At 40.4% G+C, this 19,252-nt stretch overlaps 1 protein-coding gene across 1 annotated transcript; it reads left to right on the top strand.

Annotated features, from left to right (window-relative positions):
• Nucleotides 1-1,786: 1,786 nt before the first annotated feature.
• LOC138885212 (uncharacterized) lies at nucleotides 1,787-2,503 on the top strand. The gene is made up of 3 exons (XM_070166123.1): nucleotides 1,787-1,919; nucleotides 2,109-2,164; nucleotides 2,279-2,503. The coding sequence occupies exons 1-3, from the start codon at nucleotides 1,787-1,789 to the stop codon at nucleotides 2,501-2,503; spliced, it is 414 nt and encodes a 137-aa protein (XP_070022224.1).
• The last annotated feature ends 16,749 nt before the right edge of the window (nucleotides 2,504-19,252 follow it).

A 19,252-nucleotide genomic window follows, 5' to 3' on the forward strand; every position in this document is an offset into this window, starting at 1 on the left:
ACCCAAAGGGAAATGTTTGAAATGTAGTGAGAGAGGATGAACACTTGTTATGAATCAAACATGTTAAACATTATAACTCTTAAGCCACAATACCAACAAACACTATTGGTAGCTACAATATTGGGAATAAGGTGAGTTACTTATTGAGGATGGAGTAATTCTTACACTTAGAAGGAAAACAAGAAGTTTTTGTTGAAGAATTTGGGAAGATTTCAAGTTATTATTCGGGCCAATTCTCTTTCTGAGTTGAATATGCATTAAGGTTGTTGATACGTGTTTTGGGAAGTGTTTAACAATATGGAGGGATCATAAGAATGTTCACAAAGGAAGTGGAGTGGTTTCTTAAATCCTATTAGGCATACAAAGAGGAAAGAGGTTGACTAGGAAAGGTCTGAGCACAATGTTACATTACATTTGATGTAATGTCATGCATGTTGATGATATTAAGGTGTGTGCGCAGGCTAGAAGATGTATTCCTTTGAAATAGAGGGTGCTATAAGAAAACTCATCCAGTAATGACTTTGTTGAGAATTTGGAGAGCAAGTTGCAAGTACTCACATAAGATTGTAACCATATTAAGAAAATTATTGAAGAACTCAAATCCTAGGAGGTCATATGTAAGAGAAATGTGGCATAGATGGTCCACTATTGATGTAACATGGCTAGGTGATCGCTTATGCTTCAAGGCAACCCAAGAATCATGAAAGGAACTATTCGACACATGACTTAGAACTTGCGACGGTAGTTTTGTATAAAAATTTTGGCGACATTATGTGTATGGGGTCCACGTTGATGTATTTATGAACCACAATAGCCTTCAATATATTTTTTTAAACTGAGATAGAGAGGATGGCTCAAGTTACTCAAGGACTATGATATTGAGATTTTCTAACACCTGAGAAAGGCCAATGTTGTGAAAAATGCTCTTAGCCGAAAATCGATAGGAAGTTTGGCTCACTTGAAGGTATATCAAAGGTCGTTGGCCAGGGAGGCTCATCAGTTGACTAGTCTGGGAGTTCTTCTTGCGGACTCTAGTGAAGGGGGAGTAATTGTGCAGAATAAGGCTGAATTGTCGCTTGTAGCGGAGGTCAAAGAAAAGCATTACAATGATCCATTGTTAGCACAGCTGAAGGAGGGAATTCATAAACACAAGACCACAACTTTTTCTTTTGGCATTGGTGATGGTACCCTACGGTGCCAAGGGCGCCTATGTGTTCTAGATATTGATAGTCTTCGGGAAAGGATTTTGGCAGAAGCTAACACTTTTAGGTATTCCGTACACCTAGGTTCTACAAAAATGTATCATGATCTCAAAGAAGTTTATTGGTGGAATAACATGAAAAGGGATGTGGCGGACGTTGTGGCAAAATGTCTGAACTGTCAGCAAGTGAAGGCTAAACATCAAAGGCCTAGAGGATTGTTACAAAGCATAGAAATTCCATTGTGGAAATGGGAAATGATCAATATGGATTTTGTGGTAGGATTACCACGCACTCTGCGCAAGTTTGACTCAATTTGGGTGATTGTGGACCGACTCATGAAATTAGTGCACTTATTGCTAGTTAAATCTACCGAAATAGCGGAACAGTATGCTTAGTTGTATATTAAATAAATAGTCAGGTTGCATGGCACTCTAGTCTCAATTATTTCAGATCGACGGGCTCAATTCACGGCAAACTTTTGGAAGAAATTTCAGCAAGGTTTGGGTACTCAAGTAAATCTTAGTACAACCTTTCATCCACAAACTGATGGGCAGGCATAGCGGACTATTCAGACGCTTGAGGACATGTTGCGTGCTTATGTTCTTGATTTCAAAGGTAGTTGGGATGACCATTGGTCACTCATAGAGTTTTCTTATAATGACAGCTTCCATGCTAGTATTCAGATGGCACCATTTAAGGCATTGTATGGTAGCAGATGTAGATCTTCCATTGGTGGTTCGAGGATGGGGAAGCTGAATTGATAGGGCCAGACCTTGTGCATCAAGCTATGGAGAAGGTTAAGATTGTTAAGGAGCGGTTGAAAACTGCTTAGAACCGTCAAAAGTCCTATTCAGATGTTCGTCGAAGAGACTTAGAGTTCAAAGAAGATGATTGTGTAATTTGAAGGTTTCCCCAATGAAGGGTATCATGCGGTTTGGAAAGAAGGGAAAATTGAGTCTGAGGTATGTCGGACCGTACAAAATCATTCAGAGGTTGGTCAGGTGGAATACAACCTTGAGCTGCCACCCGAGATGTCATTGGTACACCTAGTCTTCCATGTGTCTATGTTGAAGCAGGTAGTGGGAGATCCGTCCACTATTGTACCAGTTGAGTGTATTGAGGTTAATGAAGAATTATCGTACGAAGAAATTCCAATTGCCATCCTTGATAGGCAAGTCCAAAAGTTGAGAAATAAAGAGATTGCCTCCGTGAAAGTGTTATGGCGAAACCAGCAAAGTGAGAAATCTACTTTGGAAGCCGAGGAAGAAATGAAGAAGAAGTACCCCCACTTGTTTGGATAGCTATTTAATTAAGTATTTGTGTCCTATGAAGATGTTGAAAGCTTACCTTCTATGAATTATGTATCTCATGGTTAGTTGATGATAATAGTGTTTCCTTTCTAGAAATGCATTGCTTATGGGGCCATGGTTGGCATCATTTTATATTATGTTGCATCTTTGGATTATGTATATGTTAATAGGATGCGTTTCTGGGGTTCTCTGACAGGTGGATAGGCCCGGTTACAAGAGAAACTCTGCCGAAATTTCAGAAAAATTTAGGAGTTAGTCAAAATTTGGGAGTTAAAGATGCATGAGAAAACGGTTAGGCTATGATATGTACTTGGGGACAGACTCTACTCCTCATTCGAGGATGAATGATCCTAAGGGGGGAGAATGTAAGGCCCCGGAAAATTTTTTGCTAAGTAATTTAGGATTTTGAGGTGTCATGTAGGCTAATTATAATATTTTATGTGCTATTAACATGATGGATATCAATTAGATATGATAATAAATGTATAAGGCATATTTTAAGTGATTTGGAGTCTAAGGAGAGGCCTAAGTCTAAGCCAAGTTGGAAAATTTCATAATGGACTAAAGTTGTGAATGAGTACGCACAAGATCTCACATTGGACAATCATATCTCCATTTATATAAGGTTTGTGTGATACACAACCTATCAAATTAAATCTGTTTGAGTCTAGTTTCCGACGCATCAAACCATTCGTCATTTGGAGGTGTATACAGAAAGTTACGACCATTTTACTGGGCATGTGTCATATGCGCGCCCAGGTGCGCGGCGGAAGCGCGGAAGCGCATATTGAGAAGTATTCTGCCTCGTGAGTGCGGCCTTAGTGTGGTCTTAGTGCGGGTGCGCTAGTAGCAGACCTCTAAATACACCTAAGGACGGGAAATGAGAGGATTTAAATCATTTTTCAAGACTAGGGCATCTTCTCCATTCCCAATCCGGCCAAGGCATCCAATTGCATACCTAAGGTGAGTTTTTAAGTGTGTTTTCATGGTGATTTCACTTCTCAATCACTAGTTAAAACATGGTTTTGATTGGATTTCATAGGATTTCTTCAAAATCTCGAGAACATCCCAAAAGTTATCTTTCAATATTTGGTCTACAAGAGGTAATCTTTTACCCTTAGACTTACATATATGGAGTTATTATGGAAATATGAGTATGAATTAAGTATTGTAACTCATGGGATGGTGAATGGAAGCATAGGTGTCTAACCTAGGTTGTGTTGGCGTTGTAGAGATTGTGAGATGGGTTATTGAGGTATGATTCTTGGGTGTGATAGTATTATGTATACATGCATGTACAAATTAGGTTTGTGGGAAGATTGTTGAACATAAATAAGTAAAGATTGGGTTGGAGTAATGAAGGAAATCTTGTAAAAGAGATTTGAAATCAAGATGCTCAACTAGTGTTTGATAAAATGCTCAAATGAGCTGAAACCATGAATACCTTCCTAATTTTTGTTCAATTTTGTTATGTCTCAAGTAGATTGGGATTGCTAGAATTTCCGGAACGTCGTAGTAACTTAAGGAAAGCGTAAACAAGGTATGTATGGCTAAAACCTCGTCCTTTAGAAATCGAGCTTCATCGATGTTTGTGTGAATATGGTAAGATTAAAGTTGAATTGTCGCATCGATTGTTATTTTACATGAATTAGTGTTGCAACCTTATATGCGTGAAAGATGTGTCTCAACATGATCAACGTGCTATCTTAATAACTTGACAGGGGCAAAACATATTAATTATATATTGAAATGCTTAGACCTTAAATTGAGATTGAAGCTGCATATAATGTGCCATTTATGTGAAGTCTTATCTATGCTCGCAATTTAAATTGCTCTTGTGTGCACCTACTGTCCTAAATTACAAATCTAACATTGAAATTGGAAATGATGTGAAATGTGGCCTAGTGCCAAATATATGACGTGATAGTTGTGGCCCCAAGTGCCTTTGAAATGACATATGTGAAACAAAGATTGAATTGAGATAATTGATGGAAAAGGGAAACGCCTTGATAAGGCGGCCTAGCCAACCGGGCCGAGATCGGACGCCATGCCGCACACATGGTGGTATTGTGTTGATTTTGAATCTCGGATAAAAAGGGAAAATGTGTTTGTGATTGAAGTGAATGTCTCAAATGAGGCAACCTAGCCGATCGGGTCGAGATCAGACTCCGCTCAAGATAGCGGTGGTAATGTGAACAATGTTGAACCGTATGAAATGCCCCAAACCAAAGGCTATGGAAACATGATGTGAAAATTGTATGATTCTTTTACCTTGATAATGATCGTTTAAAGCTTTTGAGTCATACTTGTGATTTCCTTATTTTTGTATGAAAGTTCTTTCTAATTAGATAGTGTTTTGTTATACATACCAGTGCTATTCGATAGCACTAGCATCCCTTTTGCCGGGGGCGCTATGTCTTTAAATGGATGTAGGTGTTTCTATAGCAGGCAGTGTTGGTCGCAGCTAGTGCCGCATCATCCTTTCAGATGACATGGTGAGCCCCACTTCATTTCGGGATCCTTTTTCATCTATTTATCATGTACTTTGTAATTAAGGTATAGCCGAAGCCTTATTGCCGGTATTTCCATGTTACTCTTCAGTTGTATTTAGAGGCTCCGTAGATAGGTTGTGGGTAGTGTCGGGTATTGGAATTAAATTAGAAATATTGATGTTTCGCAATGATGTATAAAACTTGTAATATCTTCAAAATTGTGAACGAAGTGGTTAATGGAAATGAAATGGAATTGTTAATGACATGTTTATAGAATTCGATTAATGGTGTACATTTCCTCTTTATTCAAAGAAGAAATTGGGTAGTATGAAACCTAACAGGCTTGCTCATTCGGGGTTACTCGGTTGAGCGTCGGTCGCGCTCCTCGGATTTTGGGGCGTGACACATGTGCAAGGGAAACTCCTGAAATACCAATCCGTAGTCCCAAAGTAAATATCCAGTACGGGGAATCTACCGGGTGTTGTCCCGTAGTCCCAATCATAAATGTGTAGGGGGATCTACCGGAATACCGATCCGTAGTCCCAAAGTAAACAAGCAGGGGGATCTCCTGGGATATCGTCCCGTAGTCCCAAAGTAAACACACAACCATCTCAGAAGAATATATAGTTCTATTCAAGAATTAAATAGGAATTTCAACTCTAACGTGCTGCACAGAGTACAAGTAGGCAACTAAAACAGGTAAGACAATTAAGTCATGTAAGCATGATTTTCTTAATCTAAACAAGAGGCTTCAAGTACAAGTATTTGCTAAATTACAAGAAAACATAGGTATTAGCTTAATGAAAATGGGATTTTCAACAATTAGCACATGTACGCACTCATCACCTCACGTACACGGAACTCATATAACAACAATACCAAATCCTAAGGGGAGTTTCCCCACACAAGGTTAGGCAAGCCACTTACCTCGAACCAGCTCAATCAACTTGAAATCACGTCCTTGCCACAAGTACTCGACTCCAAATGGCCCAAATCTATTCAAATTAATTGCATAATGCAAATATAACTTCAAGTAACTAATTCAACTAATTAGTTCGAAGCTAACATGCAAATTTAAAAAAATGCCCAAAAAGTCCCATGGGCCCAGGTCTCGGAATCGGGTAAAATTCACAAAACTAGAATCTTTATACTTTCATGAGCTCATACATACCAAATATATCAAAATCTGACCACAAACGACCCCTCAAATCCCTAAATCAAAGTCTCCAATTTCAAACCCTAAACCCCAAATTTTTAACCATTAATTTCCATAATTTTCTTGTCTAATCAGAAGAATATCACCATAGAAACGAGTTTTGGTTCCAAAAATCTTACCTCCACGAAGTTTCCTTGAATTCCCTCTTCAAAAGCTCCCAAAAAGCTCCCAATCCGACTTAACAATGGTGAAATAAAGCTAAAAATCGTGAAGGAAGCCTTATATAGGTTCTGGCCTAGGGATTCCACACCTGCGCCCCTTTTACCGCTTCTACTGTCTAGCCAACCGCATCTGCGGTTTCCACTTAAAGTCCTAGGACCGCACCTGGGCCTCACCTACCTCAGATCTGGTCTTGCAGTGCGTGCAACCTTCCGCACCTGTGACTTATGGTCTTTTAGCTCCTAGCCGCATTTGCAGCTTCTCTTCCGCTTCTGCGATCTCGCACCTGTGGTCCCCAATCTGCAGGTGCGATTATGACAAGAACTCAGCAGCTTCAGCTACAAATTCTAACTTCCAACTCCCCGATAACTATCCAAAATCATCCCGAGGCCCCAGGGACCTCAACCAAAAGCACGAACAAGTCATATACCACTATTCCAACTTATAGAAATCTTCAAAACACTTAAAATAACATCAAATCATCAAAACACCCTCGGATTCAAGCCTAAGGTTTCCAAAAACTTCTGAATTCCACTTTTGATCATAATGTCCATCAAACCTTGCCCGAATAACATGAAATTTTGCACACACATCCCAAATGACATCAGGGACCAACTCAACTTTCCGGAATTCCATTTCGACTGCTATATCAAAATCTCACTATCGAACCGAAAACTTCAAAAATTCAACATCCGGCATTTCAATCCTAAATAAGCTATGGACCTCCAAAACACAATCTGAACACGCCCCTAAGCCCGAAATCACCTAACGGAGCAAATGTCGCGCCCCCTTTTTCCTTTCCGTGGAAATCGGGTTCATGACATTTTGGTATAGGACAACTCTTTCCTTTTGAGAAAGGGGTTTTGCAATTTTGAAGAGTCGCCACCTAACGATTTTAAGGTGCATTAGGGCACCTATAGGGTTCATTTCTAACTATGTTTGGATAACCAGAGATAGGGTAAGGGCTTAAAATTATTCTAAGAGGAAGATGTTAGGCACCCCTCAGAATCCACTAGTGTGGTTCCCGGACAGACAGTTTTTGTGAATTTGGTACAATTAGCAAGTAGACAAGTAGGGCTCAAATAGTAAGGGGATACGAGTGTTTGAAAACAATTAGTGAAAAGCAAGATTTTAGAGAAAAATTACAATCTAAGCCTAAAAGGGGGAGGTGGTCCTAGGCTTTATAATAATATAGATCACATCAATGCAATACCCGGTATGATACTCCTCAAAAGAGGGGCTACATGTGGTATTAGCACACCGATCATCATATTCATATCTACCATTTCCCGCCCGTGAAGGTAATTAAAGCGAGGGTTGGTCTCGACCCCTATTGCATGCTGTTATCCGTCCCTTCCAATCAGTCCCAGAGGAAGTTAACACTCTTATCCTATAAGAAGGAGGTTCTAGGCAGACCCTCAGGTTTAAAGGCAAAATACTAAAGCAACATACAAAACATATAAGACTGCACTTAGGGGAAAACATAGAAGCAAGTAGAAGGCTCAAGTATACCTCCACAAATAACGCACATAGATAGCATGACTCATGCACAGTTAAAGTCTGAATTCGTAATCCTAAAGTAGGGTGTTTAAGTGATAACAGCAGAACCAAATTTATTACATGACTCAGAAAAGAAGTGTGAATCAGGTTTGCCTACTGATTTTAACAATTGATAATCAAACAAAGGCAGTTCCGGTTTTATTTAAGTTATTACCTAAGGATTGCCTAGGTGCAAAGCAATATGCAGTAGTTGTTCCAAGTTATTAAGAGAGTTTGGAGATTATTTTTACCTAAAACATGTTGTTCTAGTCGAATGCAGAGATTATTACCAATTTATTTAGAAAGCATCACAATGTGAAAATTATTACTTACTACCTTTTCATGAATCGGTAATTAACTAGGCGTTTGAACAAAATGCAAACAGGATAATAAAACATGATATTCTAATATGCAAATGGTAGGGTTGTTGAAAACAGAGTCCCTAAGGCATGATTGCTAAATGTACACAAGAGTTGCAGAATTGTTAAGATACGACTTCTTGAGTAACAGCTTTTATACCAATGTCGTTATTGCCCTAGGAGCAGGATTTATAAGCGATGGACATAAAACGTGGATTAATGACTGAGATGATGAAGCAAGAAACATGGATCCTAAGAATATGATTTCTAATGCAAGTATAAATCCTAAGCATGGTTTCTATTGCACAATTAGGAATATAAACCTAATGACATGTTTTCTACCCTTAACAATTTATAGCATGCATATTTACCCTACCCCTTTTCACTAGCCACCCCAATACTTGTTTACAAAGTATTACAGGCCATGTGAGGGAATTACATAAGTAGAAATGAAAAATAAGCAGCTACACTATAGGAAGCCTGATTAGGACTTCCTCTCTGAGTTATGTAATAAACCTTCTCAAGTGCCAATATCATTCCATAGCCTATCTCATATCTAGGTGTGTCAAAGTTCCCTAAGGACCTTCAGGGATCCCGGGCAGTGCTCACACCCAGATTGCATAACCAAGAGTAAGTGCAGAGTAGAAGGGCCAGCTCTTATGTGTCCAGGTTCAGAGGGAGCTCAAGGTTCCCAAAGCAAGGCTCACACAAAAGGGGCAAAACCTAGTGGTCTAAGAGTATATGTGAGAGTGCTTGACATAGATTTAGAGGAGTTGAGTTGGAAAACAAATTTGAAAACAGTCATGTTTGAAGTGAGTTTGCAAAAAGACAATAGTACAGTTGCTTAAGGAAAACAGTTTTGAAAAAGGAAGGGGATAGGAGCAACAACAACACATACAGAACAAGTTCAATGAGCAGTACAACTTCAGAAGTTACAAACAGGGAAGTAGGGGTTGGGGACACAGAGGGTCCAAATTAGAAACACATAATCATGGCTGAGAAGAGATGCACATAGACCAGCAAATACAAGGGGTGAGTAGGGGCTAATTGGTCTTCAAAACACAAATAACTACTTCAGGAGAATCATGCTTGAAATTATAACAGTAATAAAACATAGGGACAGGGTATGGGAGTAGTCATGCATGGGGGCTTATTACATATAATCAGTCATGAATTAGTATTAGTTAAGTACATTAGGAGACATACTAGTTGAGGGACATAAACAGGAACAAGTAAATATGATGATTACATTTGAACAAGGGAGGACAGAATTTTAGGCATGCTGAGTAAAGCAGTAAACAAGAAGTGCTATTTAACAGCATGAGCCATTAAATCAGTGCAGAAAGAGACAAGGATTGACAAACAAGGGAACACATAGAGTTGAGTTTCAGAATTTGAACAAGGAACATACCAGTTGAAGAAGCAAAGTGCAGAAAAAGTAAAGCAATCAGAGTTCCACAGTCTAGCCTTGGCTTCCAGCCAGCTAGACAAAGCAGTAGCACAAGTAGTAGACAAAGAAGAGAGAGTTTGAGTGTATATGTGTGTGTTATGAACTAATTGTTCGTGTGTTGAGAGGTAAAACAAGAGTTTATATATAGCACTTTAGGAGTAGAACTAATAAGGTAAAGGGAATCAGAGTTCAATCAATTAAGGATCAATCAACCAATCACAGAATCAATTATCATAAGGGAGTCGGGAATAGACCCCTTAATTAGGGGTAATTGATTAACGGTAATAATAGGAGAGTCTAATTAAGGCAAGAATCCCAATCATACAAAGTAAAGGATGAGTAAAAATCAAAAAATCATACTGACGGATAGTTAAGGCAAGTGTGATCAATTAAAATTACAAATAAGGAAACAAATAAAGTTCATGCATACGAATCTTTAACAGAACAAACCAGCAACCAAAATTTCAAAAATAATACTGATTTGAAGAGAGGGAAAATATTAGTTTTCCGTAAATAGAAAAATAGGCAAAAATAGAATTTCACAAGCATGCATAAACTTGCCAAGGGATCTACTTAGAAACCCTAGTAGAGATGAACTAGGGTAAAAGTCACGAGATACTGAATTAGGCTAAAAGGGGAAATCATTAAAGTCAAAGCACAACACCAACAATGTAACAAATAGCTTGGAAAGACTCAGAGTCGAAGCAAAACATAAGAAAATTAGGGCTTTAACACAAACTAGTTAGGGTTTAGACAATCTTAGCAGAAATCAGTCAAACTAGTTAGGGTTGGATTAGTGTCGGTTTTTAATTTGGGCTGGGAAATTAGGGTTTGATTTGGGCTATAATTGAAAGCCAATTTGGCTACATTTTAAATAGCCATTTTTTCCTTTTTAATTTATAAAAATAGTAAATAGTTTCTGAAAACTAATTTAAAGTACTAAAATGATTTATAATACATAATCAACAATTTAAAAATACAGGATCTAATTTTATGCATATAAAACATAATTAAATCTTAAAAGGGCTAATATTGCAATTATGTGCAATTTAGCTTTAAAAATACTAAATAAAATTGTAAAAATTACTTTAGCCATATTTTGGCATAAATATATAAATACAATAGATGAATTATCAAAATAATAATTTTGGAAATAATTATTGGGGATTTTATGGATAAAAAGGAGGAAAATAAATCAATTTAAATCTTTTAAAATTATAGAAAAATAATAAAAACCTTGGATATGCTTATGTATGTATATATATGCTATTATGCAGGTATTTTGCATATTTAAGAAATATATAGGAAAAATTGGGTATCAACAACTGCCCCTCTTTACCCGAGAAGGATGAAAGAGTTGTCGGGTAAAGATATAATAGCCAATTTTGACCGAGCGAAATGGTTTTGAAGAGGTTAGGCCACACCCTGTCTTATGAGCTGCCTACATATCCCTGGTTTCACAGAAATCAGGTCGTATGTAGTTCAGGATCCATCGCCGGAGTATACCGATGAAGACCTTTCAAGAACGGACGCAATATTTAGGGCTGGGTGAGTGAAAGGTTTACGGGAATGGTTAGGTTTAAATGGCTGAGGGAACTGGAGCGAGATCGCTCCTTCCAGGATAATGCTCACCGGTTTACCTGCAATTAGACACAATACAAGCATATGTTGTGCATAAATTTAAACATGATGCAAATTCCCGTTGGACCATGAATGTTGTCTTTGGATGGTTAGGAATGGCGTCCTCAGACCATGATGTCCTGGGTTATGAAGCGTATGATAAAGGATTCGCAGGCCATGAAATGATGTTCTCGGGCTATGAGGATGGTGCCTCCGAACCATGACGTCTTTAAATAATGATGTGCAAAATATTGAGAGAGATCCTCAGGCCATGACATGGTGTTCTCAGACTATGAAGATGGTGACTCCGAATGATGATGCCTTTGGATGAGTTGGCGTATTTCAGCCCATGAAAGATGCAGTAGTATGATGCGGACAAGACAAAGCTTAGTCTTGCGATTTGAAGGGCAGAGCTTAGCCCGTAAGAAAAGCGAGATAAATAGTGCTTGAGATGGCGCTTAGTTTCGAAGAAAATTGGAGGCAAAGCTTAGCCTCGGAAGGCAGAATGATAGCCCTATAAAAAGATGTGAATGCAGACGGAGGTAGAGCTTAACCTCGGAAGGCAGAATGGTAGCCTTATGCAGATTGGAAGGCAGAATAGTAGCCTTATGCAAGTTGGAAGGCAGAATGGTAGCCTTATGCAATGCAAATGCATATGGAGACAGTGTTTAGTCTCGGAAGGCAGAATGGTAGCCTTATTCATATTGGAAGGCAGAATAGTAGCCTTATGCAATGCAAATGCAGATGGAGGTAGAGCTTAACCTTGAAAGGCAGAATGGTAGCCTTATGCAAAAATGCAGATGGAGACAACATTTAGTCTCGGAAGGTAGAATGGTAGCCTTATGCAATGCAGATGCAGATGGAGACAGTGTTTAGTCTCGGACAGTAGAGTTTTCTTAGCTGATAGCAGATTGCGGCGTTGTGACTACTGGGAGCATTGTGACATACGGGACATCACTAGGGTATGCTGATAGCAAATGTTTGGCGAGTGCAGCGGTTCGGAGAGTCGTATACTTGATCAATGTTTGTTCTATGGGCATACAGTACGTTTGATGATTTCACAATCCTAGTGTCTGCATCCAAAGAAAAATCGTGAGTTTTGTAAGGGGGGAGGTTAGTTCATATCCCTGCTGGCTCTACTTGATTCATTCAGCTTTGATATGGTGATACTATCTGTATCATTGGGGTAGTGTTGCTAAACAAAGTAGTTTCAATAATAAACATGCATAATTTTGTAAAAGTATGACATAAGTGTATAATAAAAAAACTTTTAGAGGAACCGACGACTGTGATGTGGTTCGGGACATTGCAACCTCTCTTGCTACGGAATTTTGAGGGTCCTCCTTAAAATTCTTCCCCAGTTTGATGGGTTGACATATCAGACTGTTGCTCGCACGACGATCGACTGAAGTTACTTCGGAATTTTGAGGGTCCTCCTCAAAATTCTGCCCCAGTTTCCAATTGCTGGGGGGGAATGAATTTTTTGTTGAATTGTGACTGAACCCATAAGGCTGCCTACATATCCTCTCTTAAACGGGAATCAGGTCAGGCATAGTTCAATTTACATCATATAAGGAAAGCATAAAGATTACATATAGTAGCGCTTGACTGCATCTAAACTGATCGGCTTTGGCCAAACTTCTCTGTCTATTTTTGCAAGTATGAGGGCTCCTCCTATCAAAATACGGTGAACCATTCATGGACCCTTCCAGTCGGGAGAGAATTTCCCTTTGGCTTCATCTTGACGCAGAAAAATTTTCTTCAACACCAGCTATCCCGGTGTGAACTGTCTTGGCTTGATTCTCTTGTTGAAGGCTCTGGACATTCTGTTCTGGTAGAATTGACCATGGCAGACTGCATTCATTCTCTTTCCATATATAAGGGCTAGTTGCTCATAATGACTTTTTACCCACTCTGCGTCGTCGAGCTCAGCTTCTTGTATGATCCTTAGGGAAGGAATTTCTACCTCGGCGGGAATGACAGCCTCTGTACCGTAAACCAGCATATAGGGGGTTGCCCCGGTTGATGTACGGACTGTGGTGTGATATCCCAGTAGAGCAAATGATAACTTCTCGTGCCACTGCTTATGCTTCTCTATCATTTTCCTCAATAGCTTCTTGATATTCTTGTTGGCGGCCTCTACAGCTCCATTCATTTGAGGCCTGTAGGCTGTGAAATTCTTGTGTCTGATCTTGAAAGTTTCACACATAGCTTTCATCAAGTCGCTTTTCAGGTTGGATCCATTGTCAGTAATGATAGACTCTAGCATCTCGAATCGACAAACAATGCGGTCGCGGACGAAGTCTGCCATGACTTTTATAGTTACTGCTTTGTAAGATACTGCTTCGACCCATTTGGTGAAATAGTCTATGGCTACCAGGATAAACCTATGTCTGTTGGAAGTGGCAGGCTAGATTGGTCCAATAATGTCCATTCCCCAGGAGGTGAACGGCCACGGTGAGCTTGTTGTGTTAAGCTCACTTGGAGGTACCTTTATCATGTCTGCATGAATCTGACAGCGATGGCATTTCTGGACATACTAGATGCAGTCTGTTTCCATAGTCATCCAAAAGTAACTAGCCCGGAGTATCTTCTTCGCTAAGACAAAATCGTTCATATGTGGACCGCAGGTCCTAGCATGAATTTCCTCTAGTATCTTGGATGCTTCCTTTGCGTCGACAAATCTTAATAGTCCCAAATCAGGAGTCCTCCTATACAGGATTCCTCCGCTGTGAAAGAAGTTGTTGGACAATCTCCGAAGTGTGCGTTTCTGAATTGGATTAGCAAGCTCAGGGTACTCTCCCTTTGCCAAATGTTCCCTAATATCATGAAACCATGGATTTCTGTCTGCTTCCTCTTCGACATGGGCATAGTAAGCTGGCTAATTATGGATTTTCACTGGAATGGGATCAATGAAATTCTTATCTGGATGTTGTATCATAGATGATAGGGTAGACAATGCATCGGCAAACTCATTTTGGATTCTGGGAACATGCTATAATTCCATCTTCGTGAACCTCTTTCTTAATTCCTGTACATGATGCAGATACAGGAGTATCTTGGATTTCTTGGTTGTCCATTCTCCTCGTACCTGATGTATAAGCAAGTCTGAATCTTTAATCACTAGCAGCTCTTGAACGTTCATGTCAATGGCCATTTTGAGTCCTAAGATGCAGGCTTCATACTCGGCCATATTGTTAGTGCAGGGGAACCTGAGTTTGGCAGACACCGGATAATGCTGATCAGTTTCTGATACTAGGACCGCTCCTATTACAACTCCCTTGAAGTTTACTGCTCCATTGAAGAACATTCTCCAACTATCATAGGATTCCTCAATGTCTTCTCCTATGAATGATACATCTTCATCAAGAAAATACATTTTCAGGGGTTCGTATCCTCCATCTATAGGGTTTTCAGCAAGATGGTCCGCCAGTGCCTATCCCTTGACCGCTTTTTAAGTTACGTAAACAATGTCGAACTCACTCAACAGGATTTGCCATTTGGCTATCTTACCAGTGGGCATGGGCTTCTGAAAGATGTACTTCAAGGGATCCATTCTCGATATGTGATATGTAGTATAGGCACAGAAGTAATGTCTCAACTTTAGAGCTACCCAAGTCAAAGCACAACAGGTGTGTTCTAATAGAGAATATCGGGCCTCGTACGGGGTGAACTTCTTACTGAGATAATAAATGGCTTGCTCCTTCCTCCCCGTTTCATCGTGCTACCCCAGAACGCAGTTGAAAGCTTCATCTAACACTGTAAGGTAGAGTAATAAGGGTCTACCTAGCTCGAGCGGCACGAAGACTGGTGGTGTTGACAGGTACTCCTTGATTTTGTCGAAGGCCTTTTGGCAGTCATTGGTCCATTTGGTAGCGGTGTCGTTCTTCAACATCTTAAAAATTGGATCACAGATAACTATAGACTATGCTATGAATCGGCTGATGTAGTTAAGCCTCCCCAAGAAACTCATCACATCCTTCTTGTTCTTTGGCGGTGGTAGTTTTTTAATGGCTTTGACTTTTGATGGACCCAGTTCTATTCCTCGTCGTCTTACAATAAACCCAAGAAATTTTCCAGTAGGAACCCCAAATGCACACTTGGCGGGGTTTAGTTTCAGGTTGTACCTCCGTAGTCTATTGAAGAATTTGCTCAGATCTTCCATGTGGTCAGTGGCCTTCTTGGATTTGATAATAACATCACCCACATATACCTCTATCTCCTTGTGTATCATATCATGGAAAATGGTTGTCATGGCCCTCATGTAGGTGGCCTCTACATTCTTCAGGCCGAATGACATCATCTTGTAACAGTACATTCCCCACGGTGTAATGAAAGTCATTTTCTCAGCATCTTTCTTATCCATCATGATCTGATGATAACCAGCAAAGCAATCTACGAATGACTATAACTCATGCTTGGCACAATTATTGATCAGGATGTCATTTGGCAAAGGGAAGTCATCTTTCGGACTGGCCTGATTGAGATCCCGGTAGTCGACACAGACTCTGACCTTCCCATCCTTCTTTGGCACTGGCATAATGTTGGCTAACCATGTCGGGTATTCTACTACCCTAAGAACCTTAGCTTTGATCTGCTTGTTGACTTCTTTCTTGATTTTCAAACTCATATCAGGCTTGAACTTTCTGAGCTTTTGCTTTACCGGTGGGCACATTGAATCGGTTGGCAGTTTGTAAGCCACAATAGACGTACTCAGACCAGTCATGTCATCATACGACCAAGCGAATATGTCCTCATACTCCTTTAGAAATTCTGTGTTGTCTTTCTTCTCTAATGGAGATAGGTGAATATTGATTCGCGTTTCCTTGACGTTTTCTGCATCTCCTAGGTTGAGAATTTCGTTCTCGTCCAAGATGGACTTAGGTCTGTTCTCAAAGTTCTCAACTTCTTTGACAATCTCGTCAGGTATGTCATCTTCCTCTGAATCAATATCCGTTTGTTGCGTTGTCTCATTACATGTCACAGTCATTGGTTCATCAAGATAAGTAATAGTAATACTGTAGTGGTAAAGTAAGGATAGAAAATGATAGCAATAAATATTAATTCATAAGAAAATCAAAATGTTTTTGATAAGTTGAATGACTATTTTGAACATTGAAGATCTTATTGCGGGAATTGAAAATGCGAAAAGAAAATAATTTAGTAAAAACAATAGCACTTGTTTTAGCCTTGCTACCCCGAGGCACGTTGGGCTTTGGTTGTCCTGATGGTCCAATTCTTGCGATGTGCTCTTCTGCTCACAGCCTGTATGGAAGGGCCTTCCTCCCCCTCCTCCTCGAGAATAACGCAACAGTACATATCATTGTCCTTCAGAAACAAGTTCTTCACAGTCGCAAGTGCTTCTTCTTCATGTGACCCATAAATAATGTTAGCATGTTGGAAGGTCTGCTCCAGATGCGGTATTGGCTGCTCTGGTGGATAGTAAGGACCGCGCCATGGCGGCGACCAGTTATTGAATTCTTCCAAGGTGTATTCATATCCTAAACCGAAGGTAGTGCCATGTTTCTTGAGTTTTATGGGTTTAGAGATTCCTTAGAGGTTCTCGCCGAGCCCTTTGCCAGGTTTGTACCCACTCCAACTTAGTATACTCTCGATTTTGCTACCCACCATTTGTCTTTATCGATAGCATTGACCCGCTCAATGTGGTGGTAAGTTTCTCCACCCAGCTTCCTTCTTCCCTCGATCGCCGAAATGGTCTGGCGACTGTATATAGGGTATCTACCGTCGCCGTGAATGATCACTTCCTGGTGATTACATTCAAACTTTACTGCCTGATGCAACATTAATGCTATAGCCCTAGCAGCATGAATCCATGGTTGTCCCAGCAGCAAGTTGTAAGACGCTGGTACGTCTATTACCTGGAAATCGACCTCGAACCAGGTTGGTCCCATATGTATGTATAGAATAATCTCACCAATGGTAGACCTCTGACAACCATCAAAGGCTTTCACATTGATTTCTCCATCCTTTATAGCATGCAGCCTTTTACCCAACTTCTTGAGGGTTACCAGCGAACAAATGTTAAGACTGGAACCTCCATCGATCAGGATTTTGGTGATGAAATAATCTTCGCATTGCACAGTGATGTGCAATGCTTTGTTGTGACCCAGCCCTTCAGGTGGCAGCTCGTCCTCATGAAAGGTGATTTTATGGCTTTCCAGAACTTGTCATACCATATTAGCCACTTCCCCGCTAGTGATGTTGCTTGGTCTGTATGCTTCATTTAGCACCTTCAATAGAGCATTCTTGTGCGCCTCGGAACTTTGCAGCAAAGTGAGAATGGAAATTTGTATTGGCGTCTTGTTTAACTGGTCGATGACCGAATACTCCTTGGCTTGTATTTTCCTCCAAAGGTCATCCGGACCTGTCTCAATGAAAGGTGGCTGATTGGAGGCCTGCTTGCTTGATTCAGCTAGATGTTTAGGGGTATAGACTCTACCAGTTCTTGTCATACCCTGTGCTATGACAGTTTCTTCAATCCTGGCCTTGCCTTTCCTTCTTGCCTCAGTTGTATAGTCCCATGGTACAGCATTTGTATAGAATGATGGCATGGTTGACATCGCCACTGGGATCGGCGCGGCTATCCTCACTTTGAGTGGACCATGTGCCATGGGTGGCAAGACTGCAACCTCAAATGGTGCGGGTGCATTTGCCAGAGACATGAATTCAACCTCAATTAGTGTCGGTGTCTTTACGGGTGGCGCTGCTTCAAACTCAAGAGGTACATACATATTCACTTTAGTGTCCTTAGACGGTTGGATCTGTACTATGATTGGATTGAGAGTGATTGTTGGTTTCTTTGGGTCATCACCTTCTGCGATCAACCCGATTGATCCTTCGGGATCCCAGCTATCTTTAATTTCAATCATGTGGATACCTCCACCCTTATGGTCAGGCAGAGGGTTGTTGCGGATGTTTAGATCGGGTTCCTTTGCCAGAATAATCTTTTTATAAATCAAGGACTGTATCTTGTCTTTCAAGGAGCGGCATTCATCGATGGTGTGCCCTTTCATGCCAGAGTGGTATGCACAAGACTTGTTTTGGTTAACCCACTGAGAAGAATTCTCAGGGGTCGCAGCAGGGATGAGGGTGACATAACCAACAGCTTTGAGTCTCTCATACAGCTGGTCGATGGGTTCAGCGATGGCTGTATATTGCTTTGGAGGTCTACGATCAAAATTAGGTCAGGGTCTAGGGAAATTTTGGTATGTAGGGGGTGATTGATAATGGGATGGTTGAGCATTATAAGTTTGGTAGACATGAGTAGGTTGGGAGTATCTGGGTGAGGTAGGTTGATATGTAGGAGGTGGAGATGACTGATAAGTTGGTGGCGGAGCTTGGTATGAGGGTGAGGGTCCTTAGTAATTTGGGGTCGGCTGGTATGTGAGTGGTGGTGTTGGATAAGTCTGGTATTTGAGGGGAGACTTGGTCCTTTGTGCAACTATCATGGCCCCTACGTCCCTTTTCTTGGATACATCACCGAACTGTAAAGCCTTATTTGTATCTTGTAAGGCCTCTAAGTTTGTAACCATACCGCTTTTGTTACCTTCTTCAATTCTCTCACCTAATTTGATAATGTCGGAGAACTTGCGGTTCTCAATCATTATCAGCCGTTCATAGTACTGCGGGTCTTGAGCCCGGACAAAGAACTTGTTCATTTGCTCCTCTTCTAAGGCGGGTTTGACCTTAGCAGCTTTGGACCTTCAGTGAGTAGCATACTCGCGAAACATCTCTGTGGGCTTCTTCTTTAAATTCTGGATATAGAACACGTCTGGTGCGTTCTTTGTTTTAAACCTGAATTTGTCCATAAAGTCAGATGCCATGCCCACCCATCTTGACCACTTCTTGGGATCTTGGCTGATGTACCAAGATAATGCATCTCCT

Source organism: Nicotiana sylvestris, chromosome 2 (assembly GCF_000393655.2).
Source record: "Nicotiana sylvestris chromosome 2, ASM39365v2, whole genome shotgun sequence".
Lineage (NCBI taxonomy): Eukaryota > Viridiplantae > Streptophyta > Magnoliopsida > Solanales > Solanaceae > Nicotiana > Nicotiana sylvestris.

What these genes read in the sequence shown, in the direction of transcription:
- LOC138885212 (XM_070166123.1), top strand. Translation starts at nt 1,787, where the DNA reads ATGTTGCGTGCTTATGTTCTTGATTTCAAAGGTAGTTGGGATGACCAT. An exon ending in GGCATTGTATGGTAGCAGAT is followed by an intron (nt 1,920 to 2,108) that starts GTAGATCTTCCA and finishes TGTAATTTGAAG; the next exon opens with GTTTCCCCAATGAAGGGTAT. An exon ending in AAGGGAAAATTGAGTCTGAG is followed by an intron (nt 2,165 to 2,278) that starts GTATGTCGGACC and finishes ATGTTGAAGCAG; the next exon opens with GTAGTGGGAGATCCGTCCAC.